General features: G+C 32.7%; 2 protein-coding genes across 4 annotated transcripts in view; both read left to right on the plus strand.

Moving 5' to 3' along the window:
• The first annotated feature begins 7,008 nt into the window (after positions 1-7,008).
• Positions 7,009-10,001, plus strand: hd (humpty dumpty). Of its 2 annotated transcripts, none has more exons than XM_031974714.2 (7): positions 7,009-7,242; positions 7,329-8,079; positions 8,160-8,488; positions 8,557-8,774; positions 8,843-9,046; positions 9,109-9,295; positions 9,369-10,001. In XM_031974714.2, the coding sequence occupies exons 2-7, from the start codon at positions 7,481-7,483 to the stop codon at positions 9,542-9,544; spliced, it is 1,713 nt and encodes a 570-aa protein (XP_031830574.2). In that variant the 5' UTR covers positions 7,009-7,242; positions 7,329-7,480; the 3' UTR covers positions 9,545-10,001. The 2 variants fall into 2 exon arrangements, with proteins under 2 accessions (XP_031830574.2, XP_031830573.2); XM_031974713.2 differs by having other exon boundaries at positions 7,083-7,242; positions 7,454-8,079; positions 9,369-9,994.
• A 1,415-nt stretch (positions 10,002-11,416) lies between these two features.
• The window catches only part of LOC116426285 (uncharacterized), a 68,560-nt gene continuing 65,463 nt past the window's right edge, over positions 11,417-14,513 (plus strand). The window contains exon 1 of one of the 2 annotated variants that reach the window (XM_076372849.1): positions 11,417-12,214. The gene's annotated coding sequence lies outside the window, so the exon portion shown is untranslated. The remainder of the gene's footprint in view (positions 12,215-14,513) is intronic. The other variant, XM_031975018.2, reaches the window with a different exon arrangement.

Below are 14,513 nucleotides of genomic sequence, written 5' to 3' on the forward strand. Positions count from 1 at the left end.
GCTTTTCTACATCCGTCATACTAAAATCTTCGTTGCTTGGCATGGAATCGTTTCTACTATAATTACAACATATGGGTTCTGATAAGTGTTGCAATTATCCAATATTCACTATACCCGTTTGAAAAGTATTCATCAATGCGTTTAAAAGCTTGACATAATCATTTGATAAGTCACAACAACTTGCCCTACCACATTAAACCAATTGTTCGACGTTAAAAGATAGGATAATGATTTGCTGGACAATCACAGTTAGTAGACGTAGGATTTATGATCTCAGAAAAATCGTGAATAAAAGGAAAAATTCTCTTATACTGATTTTTTTTAGCAAGAATTACTTTTTATACAAAAATGCAAATATTTATAATAATTCGTCTTTAAGAGGAACAATTACTATACAGATGAACATAAATTAAAAATATTAAAAATAAACTGAATAAATGAGAAAATGACGTTCAAAATCAACTTGTTCATTATCGTTTTTTTTTTATTTCGATCAAAATTAATATAGCTATTTTGTCGTAATACTGTTATGAACTAACAGTAAACTTTATTCAGTATTGGTTTGAAAGGTATTCTACTGGTATTATAGCTTTACTATTGATATATAATAATTTCAAATCACATCTTACAAAAATGTTGCCAGAAATACACTTATTCCCCGAATCTCTTCAATTGCAAAACAGGATTCACTTATCTTGGTCGTTGTAGGCATTTAATATGATATTGTCTTGAAGACTTGTTGACAAAAATAAAAACTGTTCATTATTTGAATATAATTGAACATATTAATATGTAATTAAACAATGCCTACTTACAGAATGCCAGTTTTACCAGTTTCTTTTTTATACATGATTATCAAAATTATTATCAATTCTTTTATATATAAACGTATAATCCTTTTATACTAAAAAATATATTTTATGACACTCGCTGAACTCGTAACAGCCACTAAAATGTGGGCATAAAAAAATTATAGGTTTATCTATAAAAAAAGCTGAAGGCGAGCTTGAAAATTTCACGAAAAAAGGATTGATAAAAAGTGTACTATTATCATAAAGATCTTCTTGAGCCATACGAACCCGTGTTATGGAGAAATTTTTCGTCATGCCACTAATAACTAATAATCAATCATATGTATGTATATAATTGTTTTATTATATACATATATATTTATTACATATAATATATAACATATAAAACATATATGTATACCCCACAAATTTTTAAAGTTTCATAATTTTTCAAATTTTCTAGTTGGAAATCTTCCCTTATTAATTAAATCTTTATTCGGTTTCTTCGGCATTGGAGCTTATGCTCATCATACTTAGATGGCGCCATCATTCGGTTTACTGAATTCAGACGCAGCAACGATTCATAATTCTGTAATTCTGGTAAACTTTGTCAATTATGCATGTCTATACATAATGCTATTGTATAATAAGATAATAACAAAATTATTGAACTTTTCGCAGCCTCTATACATCGAACGTTGTTATTCGTCTTTAAGCAAATATTAATAATGTATACTACTGTGATCGTTACCATTTATACAATATTATGTAATATTTAATAATAAACAACATCAATAAAAAAATGGTTTGAAAATATAATATAAGTAAACTAGCACGTCTGAAATACATTTTCTTTAAATACGAAAATTGCATTATTTAAATTAAGATAAAGAAGAAAGTGAATATTTAAGTAGACCTGTACATATTTCATAATTCTAGAAAAACAATAAATGCAACAATAATAGTACATACCACTGCTCCAGTATTTAAGCAAAATCCAATTAATGTAAACTTTAATTTTTTAAAGAAATCCAACTACAAGTTAAAAGGATTTATTGTCAAGAGGGCAATTCTATTTTCAAGATTTTACTCCTAATTCAACTATCAGTTAAGTAATCTCAATTGTAATATTTAATATACCTACCGATCAATTTACAAATATGTTCGCGCTAGGATATGTGTACATAAACAGCATATTAATCTACCTAGATATTGATATTGAAAGATATGATTATTATTATTGATATTAAAAATTTGTTTCAATGAACTATACAATTCAACTGTAATTTGCTAAGTTTGACATACAGCATAAATACTGTTCGATATCATAAGTTAGCGTAAACGACCTTACAATCCGATGTATTCATTCAGAATTGACCTATTATAATACCTGTCTGTCATGTATACAACAGAGGTATATAATAGTCATTAAATATCTAGGTATAATAGATGTCAATCTTAAAATTCACAATAGGGGGAAGAATTTCAAGGTCTGTTTGAAATTCTCATTGATGATTTAAATATCGAAACAAGTTTGTGAATTGTGCTTCATTGATTCAAATCTTCATTGATACCCGTCTGCAATTTCATTAAGAATCATAACTTAATTATTATAATAAATTATAATTAAATATTATATTAAATGACAACTAAAGCGGCGATGACACTTTTGAAATTTAGCTTCGTGAATATGTATAATAATTAATAATTTGCTTTAGATCGGGAATGCAAGTTACAATAGAGGTTTGTGTTACGTTATTAGTTAAAAATATGTCATTACCCGGATTAAATACATAATATCTGCTTAATGATCGAAACGAAAACAGTTGTCACACAATTGAACCTTTCGTTTTGCTTCGATATATTGATTAATCAGTAATTCAAGAGATTTTAGATACGAATAGAAAATTAATTTGTGGTACAATGCATATAGAATCGAAATAATTTAATAACTCTCATGTTTGCTTAACTTAACTTTATTAAAAATGAAATATAGGATACACAATAATATCTGGGCTGTAAATTGTTTTATTCATCTCACTTCGAGAATAGTTTGGGCCACTAAAACTGAAAATCATGGTTTTCGCGGAAATAAACAGTTTTTATAAATGGAGCACAAAAATAGCTGAAAAACCTTTAGTCTAAATATGTTATTTTGACAGAATTTCAATTCGTTAAGGTCCAATTTGACAATTATGAAATTAAAGCGTAGGTGGAAGAGGGGCAAAGCAGCACCACACCCCAAAAAAGCCAGCTCTATTAATACCAATCTCTGTTATCTGAATAATACTCATTTCATGAGTAAGCCACCGCCTCAGTGACGAACGTGCAGTTATGCTTTTATTTATGTTGCTGTGTCGCAGCCACGCTCATGCATACAGAATTTAATGTAGCGGTACCGATAGTTTTTTGTGATTATCTTGGAAAGTAATAGACAGTAATATGTTTGTTACAAGAAAAAGTTGTTCAAAATGTGCATTTCTACAATATATATGAATTTTATGAGAATCGATGTTATTGCCTACATATTGAATTATTTGTAACTATTTCGTGTGCTGTACTTATAAGATTCTTCATTTTCGTAGGAAAAGACCATGATTTTTAGCTTTAATATCCCAAAATACTTCCAAAATTAGGAATTTGAACTAAACATTTCGTTGCCCGAATACAATAGTGCAGCCGGAATAATTGATAAATTGCAAATTAACACATTGCACAGCGGATAAATATCAACCACTAATATTCATGGCTGAGAATCTATGACTATGTTAATATATTTTTGAACATCTACCGAACCAAAATTTTGAACTTATCAAAAAGAACAATTAATGTGGTTTTTTAATTGCATTTTTGATTTGTATTATACATATCTAAAATGTTGCTATAATGAAGGATCAACGGTTAAGTGATAGACTAATCCCACAATTACGCGGGTCGGGCGTACAATAAGTTAAGCTTCTCATTGTGAACCGTCACTTCATAAAATACTTACATTAGTTACTATCGACTATTGCACTGTTCGTGAAAGTAAAGATACTTATATAAAATTGCTTATAAAAGTCCTGAGCCCAAAAGTATTAAATAATATTTTCAATAGGAAAGATATAACAATTAGATAGTAAACGCAATAATCAATTCACTTACTCGTTCCAAAAGACTTTATTCTGTAAAGATTTCCTGTAAAGTTTACTGTTCATCAAGATCACAATATAATGCTCGATAATGATAAATACTAGTAACCACAGATATAAATAATTTGAACAATAAGTGAAAATCAAAAATACCTTCGAGGGACCTCTTAACCCGCAATTAAGTAATTGCAAGTAAATTGATTGATCACTGATTTCCCATAATACATCGCTTCGCGTAGTTAAGTATTCAATGTTCAGAGAACGTAGATTAAGCGCTAACAATTGTAAATTAAAGAGAATAACGACGTCGTAATGAAAATTGCATATTGACCTTAACGACGTCTGAGAACTTCAATTGAGGTGTTACAGAGAAGTAAATTTTCCATTAATTTAATGTAGAGCTTATTCTTCGCTGAGCATGCAATTTAAAACTTAAAAAAAGATGCGCTGCCGCTCAAAATTATTTCATCATTTATACGATGATTAATAAACTTACCTGTATTGTAACGTAATATAAATAAAACCTTAAGTCCGATACGCACTATCGGTCGGGCCCCGATTCAATCTCGAGCTACTCTTGATTTAATTAAATATTCTTCAGTTATTTATGATACATGTGTTCACGCTATGAATGATTTCTTTTTCTCTATATGATGTGGATAATTTAAATGATCAAATATTTTTCAATAATATTTATTAACAAATTACTATACAAACTAAAACATGCATTAAAGAAAAAGTGGAATAAGAAAAATGTCATGGTTCGTAATAAATTAACACGGAAAATGATGAAATGTTTTCTTCCCCTACGAAACTGCATGTTTTACAAAAATAAACTTTAAAATCAGTGGAATGTATGATGAATTATATTTATGCTTACTAGACACTACAAATCACGGTAACTGTTTCTGTACACGAGAAAATCTCAAAGCTTGTTTACTATCTTCTATTTAACGATATTGATAAAACATATTTAAATGTAACAAAACTTTTATGTAAGCACGTTTATAAATGTTACAAGTAACATAATTAATGTTTCATTTCGTGCGCGCGCGCGCGCGCGTGCGTGTGTGCGTGTGCGTGCGTGTGTGTGTGTGTGTGTGTGTGTGTGTGTGTGTGTGTGTGTGTGTGTGTGTGTGTGTGTGTGTAAGTGAGTGTGTGTGTGTGTGTAAGTGAGTGTGTGATCAGTATTTATTCTCTATGTACTAAGAATTTAAACCTTCGCACTACGTTCAATCTTCATTAAATAACTCTTTGCAAATGATGTATTCGGTTAAATAATTTAAATTAACTACCTTATTAAAGTCTAGTTGCTTTCTTGATAAAGCTTTTTAGTAACTTTTTCTCCTTACTCTCTTCCTTTCTTAATACTTTCAGTTTTTTTAGTGTTTTCTTAGCTTTTCTTTTTTCTATTTTCATTCATTTTTTTCATTTTTTCCATGAACGTCTTTTACAAGCAATTACAATCGTTTTATTTACAAGCATCATTTTTAATATCGCTTCCATGTTGTTCTACACCCGTTTTCCTTCTTTCTCTTTAATTTCGGATATTTTTTTTTACAAAACAGTGAAGAAAAAATCCAACAACTTTAATTACAAAAAATGAAAAAAGATTTACTATTACTCAACGTTACTCAGGAGAAAAGTCCTGGGACGACACAGGGGCAAGAGCTATGTGTTTTGTTTATAGTTTCGATTGATTACTTGCAACTGTAAAATATGACATGAGCAAAGATGGAAGCTGATCAATTAGAATCGCATTTCTTCCTGGGCTCTTCTCCTGACCAACGTGTGTACATACATAAGTAGAATATGTAAGTACATATAAGGTTTCTAGTATTGTACTGCAAGCATGTAGTGAAGCTTTAAGTTACATCCGTAATATAAAAAATAAAAAATTGTGTTTCGAAAACAAACCATTTACACATACCTAAAAGTCTAAAAATAATGTACTTATATAAAACTACAAATTTATTCACTTGTCTGAAAATTGGGAAATTAGCTGTGAAAAATATCTTTCAACGCAGGAAATATCAGCATAAACACTACCCTTCTTGTATCATCGGTAATTAAGGAAAACGCGCCGCCAGAATAGTTTATTAGGGATAGTACAATTCATTTGTTTCTCTATGAATGATGCAGATAATTAACAGTAAGAACGAAAATTATCTATGTCTGGCACTATACTTATGCTGTTTGGTATAACTGTTCCCTATGTAATACCTCATATACAGAGTGCTTTAATAATCTTCTCATTGAGAGCTGCTAAATGTTGATACACACTAAAATATGAAAACCAAGATTTAAGGTGTTCAACAAACGAAAAATTGAAATATCCTCTAACTAGGTAATAACCTTTTGACATACATAAATTAATACCTTTTTATAGAAAATACAGAGCTACATCGAATATTGCATAGAAGAGTATATTATATAATATATATTAGCTACGAAATCGTCCGATCCGACAATCGTCTTTTGTTGTTCTCGGGTACGGTTTGTAGGACTTCTCAGTTTGTTGCGTGACTTAATAGGTGAAAAGACGTATGTTATAAATGTGATTGTTCTAATTTTCCTTAAAAATATTATCTATTTTTGTCAATATGATTGCATTTAAAAAACATGAAGGTGACCTTGAAATCTTTGTAACTCTTCCAATGATAAAAAAATTATTATTGTCACACTATAGTCCTCATTATATTGAACAACTTTTGTTAATAAGGTTTTTTTATATCTTCGGAAATAACGGAGATAATTAATTGGTAATTCTTACTGAAACACCCTATATATTAGTTCATCGGATGTTAAAACCATCTATAGGTACAGTATGTCTTCAATAGTTTGTTACTTTATACTAAATCAACTTATATACACGTGTACAATATTTATTTGAGAGAATAAAAAAAATAATTAGAGCTAATAGAAAAAATACTTTACCATAACTGAGAAATTTAGTTTTATTTCTCATTATGCATACAGCGAAAGTTAAAATACATTAAACGGCGTTTGATACTATGATGTAGAAAAAATAAGAGAGCACTGCTTTTGGTTTGTGATTCTTACAAATAGATTTTCAAAATAAAGTGAATAATACCTTTAACTAAATGCTAGCCATAGGTACATAGCATATGCATGTGTAAATGTATTTACATACACAAAAGAAAAGTAGTACTTGCCTACATATGTGCACCTACATATATTACGTCATAGTAAGCTGGAACACTGTGGGGGTTAATCCTATATTACGTATTTTGGTTGGCCAGTTATGAAAAGTTTATTTAACTGATGATTTTATGAGATAAGCAACATTTTAAACAACGGTGTGTATCACTATATAAATTGTTTATAATATGTTTCTTTAAAAAGCATTAAAATATTTTTATTGTTTGTATTATTGTGACTTTAGAATTCTAACCTATAATATCATTATAAACAAACAAGTAAAACATGATTTAAGTAATAAAAGACTACATTTTAATTGATAAAAATTACTAATACCTTTTTATTAAAATATTATCAAAATTTTGGCAGCATGACAAACTTATTTTATGCTTGTCAATGGAGGAATCAGAAAAAGTACAAACATCAGAATGGAAGAGACCCGAACAAGTAATGCAGTTGCATCGATTAAAACTAAAGAAACGTGCACTTCAAGCACGTATGAATAATACACGCGTTAACATAGAAAGTGTGCAATTGGAGTCTACAGATGTATTAAAGGATTGTAATCTTACAAATAGTCAAAGTACATCTCAAAAACGTAAAAATCCTTTTGCAAAAAATGAAATCAACAAGCGGCCAAATGTAACACCTGAGCTAGAAGCTAGTAATGATAATACATTATTTGAACTATTGAAATTTGAATCTCCAAAACAGACACTTGAAAGTTCTACAGTAAAATCTCCGTTAACATTCTCCAATTTACTTTCAAAAATCGAAACAAGTAAGAATAATACAGATATAGAAATACCAAAAGGTACAAAATATGTTCCAATAGATTGGACTTTAAAAACAAAAATGAGGTTTATGTCACCAAAATCATTTCCATGGAATTCTAAATTAAAAACTAGTGAGGAAGCATCCGGCACGACTGGTTTTGTGAGGTGTTTAGATATTAGTGAAAAAGATTCAACATTAGACACTAGTCCAAATGCAAGGTGATTTCTTAAATTTTTATATATTTTAATGCAATAAAAATACTTACTCAGTAATTATTACTAGTATTTGCTTTAAATAGGCTTCATAGGTGTTGTTTAATATGGCAACATCCTTCACTGCCATGGTTAGAATTATTTCCTCGCTCTGCTGGCAAAGTGAGTACCAATTTAACGAGTAATTTGACTGCAATGAGTAACATGTCTATGAAAGATGCTTTATACAAAGACTGGAGTGAAAGCTTTAGGTCTCTTTTCCACTTACTACGAGCAGGCCAATGTCCATATTTTTACGTTTGTGCAAATAGTTTTACTGTATTATTCCGTGCTGCTGGGATCTGTGGAATATCTGAAGCTCATGCTCTTTTGGCTCCCACTACGCGTGGTTTCCGACAATCATTGAAACAAGAAGGTATGAGATAGTTGAAATATGGATACGTACAATTAGAAATATGTACATAATATTATAATTTTTCATAGAAATAGAATTTACAATGCCTTTAAAGAAAGATTCTAAAAGACGATCAGATGTAACTGACTCTGGCTGTGACTCATTTGATATACCTATATCGAATAATACCACACAATCAAATCATTCAGAAGATCAAAGCCACGATGACGAGGATGAAACTCAAGATGAATGGTTGCAAAGTCTTGGAGTTGAGAATTCTGAAATTCGTAAAATTCATAGTTCTCAGGTATTTTGTTTTAATACTTTGCTTTTATTTATATTTAAAATGTTTAATATCCCTTAATTTTGTTGTAGGCGAGAATGACATTAGAAAAGGAAACTGAAATTGATAACATGAAGCAATCTCTCATTTTTGTTAAAGGGGTTGAAGCACAAGGCTTGTTCAATTTTCTAATTAATTGTAAATCAGCCATTACAACCATTGGCCCTTTAGCAGGAGTGCCCCCAACGCTTCTAGCTCCTGTAGCTTTCCATGGTGCCACATTAAAATCAATTAAGGTATACTATTTTTATAATTAAATTTTTGTGTATACTATATTCATTATTTTGAATTTTTAAAGGTTAAGGAAAGCATGGTACGCGTCGACAACGAAAGATATTTTTCTTTGGAATTGAAAGGGCCACTGTTACCGCATGTGTTACCCTCTCTGTGTTCTTTAATGAAATCTAGTCATTTAGACCAATATTCTGCAAGCTGCGCTCAACTAGAGTCAACATCCTCCTTTTCAGAAGCAAAACGCGGATTTGGTAAATAATGAATTTTGTATGTTAATATTCAATTTTGTAGTAATTAATGTACATAAATTTTATGTTTTTACAGAACAAACAGAAACGGATGACACACCAAAAATGCCACAAAATATTTTTGCTAAAGAAAATCTTAGCGATTGTGGATTTAATGATGAATTATTGAAGCATTTTTGCAGTTCTGATTCATCACGTATTCAAATCTTAGAAAGTATTAAATATTCAAATAACTTGTATACATGGTCTTGACAAAACGTTTCAAGAACTTTGCTTCTTCTATTTTAAGTAATGACAATTGTAAATTTATTTAAAATTGTTTATTTCGAAGTCAAAACTATTTACGCATTATATTTTAATCATTGAACGAAAATAAAAAATACTGAATTATATAAGATTGAGATTTATTATCATTATTATTTTCATAATTAATTCATAATCACACTTTTTTTGAAATTCAGTAAAAATATTGTTGTAATAAGTAATCAATGTTTCCAATGATTGAATGTTATATGTTATACTTGAGTTTTTTGAAGTTTAAAAATTATGTAATATCCCGTAGCTAAATTAGCAGGCTACTTAAATATATATCAGTTGTCAACAGTTTTTAGACGACAATAATATCGATTTCACATCTTTTGTCCAATATTTTTAAGATATTTTACAATGAAACCTGTATCATTTACACTTGTAACAAGATTTAATAAAATTTTTTATATTTTCCACCTATCCCTTTAGATTTGACTTTGTTCAACGATTGTTAACGAAATGCGTTGAGCTTATGAAAATTGTACATAACGATAATTCATTAGAGACAAATTTTCGGTCTCGCCAGCGGCGAAGGTGGGGTCCATGGATAGACTGCCCCTAAAAATAACGAATCGATATTCGCTCACTGCCCCCGAATCGTCGGACGGTCACCTCAGACGCGAACAATCAATTTATTGTAAGAAAAATTGTTTTCCATATTCTTTGAACAAATTAAGATTTTTTCCAGATGTAAATGCTTTTTTAAAAATTGAGTAGCAAAATTATTATATTATTATTTGTTTCAAATAGTAAATAAAAGGTGACACTTGATAATAGCAAGGTAATTTCATTTGCGATAGATTTTGTGGACTGTAATATTAGTAATAGTTGACTGCAGCAATTGGTGTACGATGTACTACGATTCATATGCACACGTGTATCTACACGGAGCACAGACATAAATATACACGTACCCATGTGATGATTACGTCAGTAGCCGTTGCAGTCTGTGCTCATCGTATTGCGACACTCCTCAACGAGTAGTTTCATGTTCCAAGGTCTTTTACGCGTGTTCACTTTTCGAACCAAACAATGTACCGGTAATATTGCCCCCTCGAGTCTCGCCGGAGGCGACAGTAGTATCATAGAAATTTCGTTTGCTTTCCATTTGAAAATTGGGCTTTTCTTGCTACAGAGTAGAATTCCTTTGCGATGTTATCGCTATCGTTATCGTTCTTAAGATACTCGTAAGTAAAGCCTTTGCCGTGAATCGAGAATAAAGTGAATGAACACGTGTAACAGGTGCAGACGATGTTAGGAAGCACATATCTAAGGGATTTGTTTGAATAGTTGTTGCAATATCATTCATGAAGTTTCGTAGATTCACTTCAAAGTGTTTTAAATAAGCAATACAACATATTTTGAAAAAATTCGTCAAAGAGTGTAGATTTGACAAATGCGTGAATTCTCTTACAGTGAAAATAGTAGGTGGTTTACCCCTGACACCTGTATCTCATATCAAAAGTAATATAATAATTATGTAGCTACAAAATCAAACATTTCGAACTATGCACAACGCAATACTTAGACACGCGATCAAATTTTTCTCTGGGATAAAACAATCCCGAATCTGAAATACATAAAAAAAGCAGGGCTAGGGTGGCGCGGAGAGGCAAAAGGGAAGGTCCCTTCTTCTCGCAAACGTCCGATCAGGCTACCGAGAAGCAACCCCTCGTAAACGGGAGGGTTCAGGGTGGATAAAGCTGCTGGGTACGCGGGGGCAAGGGGTTCGCGGCTAGGGAGGGTGCCAACGAACGGAGGGAAGGAGGGACCTACAACAGTATTCACGCGCGCGCGCGCGCGCTCCTCTATGCGTGTGTGCATGCTCGGGCTGTGAAGCTAGAATGTGACCAACGAAAGAGGGACAGACGTTTCAATATAGCGCGTCGAGTGAAACAAGGATAGAAATCCAGGCGGAGGGAGAAGTTCGGCGAGGAACAAAGAGAGATAGATACATCGACAGCGTGCGTGGAACGGAGAAGGAAACCGAAGATGCAAGGGAACGAGAGCGAAAAACATAGGCAGGATCGTGGCGCGCGAGAGGAAAAGAGAAAGAAAGCGAAAGAAAGAGCGAGAGAGGAAGAGAGTGAAAGAGAAGCCTCTCCCCATGATACGCGTACACATCCTGGTCCCTTATTCCCTGTACGTGCGAAGGGGGTTTCGAGAGACCAGCAACGGTGGAGCCACGACGACAACGAGCCACAACCACGACGGCGAACACGACTACTACGACACCGCGTGGGGGTTGCACGAAGACCCCCTGGTGGGGTTCTGGCTGCCGACCCCACAGTCCCCCGCTGGAAATGATATCAGTCGCGACTCGGTCGAGGGAGCCCCAGCACGCGTCGTGCCCCTCGCAGAGTGACCCCGCTTGCTCGCTCGATTGTCCACTTGCTATACGTTCGCGTTCACATTTCCTTATCGGTGCCGGCTTTCACTTGAAACTCACGGTTTCGGGGGGCAGAAAGGGTGTACGGTGCTCGCGTACAAGGAGTAACAGAGGAGTTGACACTGTGTACTTTGACCTACCCCTTCTTGGAACACACTCGTTGCTTCAGTCTGGTGGACTAAACAACGAGATTTTTCCTAACTTTCACCATTGGACAATCAAAGGTGAGTGATTTTTGGGGAAAATGACATTCGTCTAGGGTGTACTCGCAGTGGTGGAAGGTCAATTTTGCAGTTTTCTGTTTACCGACCAGAAGAATGTTTTGTCTTCGATACATGATATAATTAGGAAAGTTGCAGATAATATTGTAGTTAATTATCTTGAAATCCACTTGAAAATATCTTGTTACGTGAAATGAATTTGCAAAAGTGCCGATTGGATATATTTGCGCTGACTCTGATCGGGTTTAAGACCTCACACGACATCTGTGGGCTACACCGCTGGAACTGCAACAGTTTCTGCTGCTTCCTTCTTCTGTTTATGATAACCGACCGTCCATGAATTGGTGCGATGCAAAGTTACTATTAACTCGTTCCTAATAGCTTCACGAAGTAAATGTCTGTAGTTAGTCGCATAATTGCCTGTGAATGCACTTGTACGATATCTACGGTATGTCCTGTTGAAACAATGGCTTTTTCAAAGTTCTGCAACTCGTTTTAAGTTTTCCGTTTATATAGTATTTCTGACACAATAGTGATTGCCAGAAGGACATTTTTATTAGGGCGGCACACGTATTTCAAGCTCTCTGCACCACGTTTAATTGAAATGCAGCCAGATGTTTTTCTCTATTTACGAGTGTTTTGTTCGATATATCACACATTCGCGTCATGTTGTTGCGTTTAGTGAAACAAACCAATTTTAGGAAACTTTTGCTTCCTCCTTCCTCAAGAACTTAAACATGGTTCCTCTTATTAATTCGTAGATTTAATTTTCCTTCTTCAGCATTCTAGCTGAAATGGATCTAAGGACAAAGTGATCGATGATTCCTTCATTCAGCTCCTTGTTAAATGCAGAATAAGTTTTTACGGATGATTTTTCTCGTGGTTCGTACACGTCTCCACAGCGATGCGTGCGTTTTTAAGGCGCGACGACGAGGCGCGGGTATTAATAGAGTCACGCTGGGACGGGGCACACACAGTTTAAACCGTCTCTGCTCTCTTGATCTTCGGCGTTCTAGAGCGCTCTAACCAGCCACAGGAGATCTTGCGCATTCTTGGAGATCTTAGTCATGCGAATAAGCGACCTCGATACGTCACTTTGAAAAGTTCACCACTTTTCACGGTTGTTTTCCTAATCGAATGAATAGTATCCTATGTCGTAATTATCCTAATTAACAACATCATTGGAACATTTATCACGTAAATACGGTTGTGTCTATAGAAGGATGCAGTTAGAATTCCACATAACAATAAAAGAATTTCATTCGCATATAATGTAAAAGAGTGAAATATAAGACAGAACATTTTTGGTTACAATATAAATAAGAAAAGTACAATAATAACACTTTGGTAGATGTGCTATACTTTGCACATTGTTTTCATGTCCTAGCATTTCCTGATTCTTTAATTGTCATTTAATTTCATAATAAGTTTGTAGCTAACAGTCCTTTAAAACCCGTATATATAAGGTTTAAATTCGAGAAAAATAATTAAGAATTCTATTTGTGATGTCTATTTTACCATAGGTTTACAGCTAATAATAATTGTAATGATATAACTTAACTCATTCAATTCGTCAATATTATTAATTGACGGAGTATACGATTAACAAGCAATAAAATAATTGAAGAACGTAATCGGCTCATTACGCGTTCCGAGCAACGTGCAACACACTTTAAAACTTTGTATATGAATCGTAATTAAACTTAATAAACTTAACTCAATCGTTGTTTTCGTCCTTTCTGGTACACCGTCGGTGCGCGGTTGATGTTGCGCACCATTAATCATCGTGACACAACATTATAGGCAATACAAGTTCATTTAATGGAACAGGTGTATTGAATTCTTATATAGTTTACTTCTAATTTAAAAAATATTTTGCAGCATCGTATTATTTTAAAATTTAAATGTATGTTAACTGAAAAATTAGAGTTGTTTTTCTCTGCTACGTTTTTAATTATTTCATGAAAAATTAACCTTCATTTTTTTTAAATAGGAGAGAAATTTTTCACAGAACTTAGAATACACAGAATTAAATATAATCTTTATTAAATTATTTTCTATGTGCCTCTGGAGAATAGACTAGTTAATGCTAACAAAAGTTTTGTTTTCTTTGCAGTGTTATTTTGGTAGCTTGTCGAGTGGATAGTTTTAGTGTATTCATTTTACTTACACAAGAATACAGATGGTACGTTCAAGATAGGGTTGTCGAGTGTGAATGAAACCTACATTTGAACATATGTTGTAAAAATTGAAGGTTTTTATTAGAGACATTATTTTATACCTTTATCCTTAATTATTCTGT

The sequence above is a fragment of the Nomia melanderi genome, chromosome 12 (genome assembly GCF_051020985.1).
Source record: "Nomia melanderi isolate GNS246 chromosome 12, iyNomMela1, whole genome shotgun sequence".
NCBI lineage: Eukaryota > Metazoa > Arthropoda > Insecta > Hymenoptera > Halictidae > Nomia > Nomia melanderi.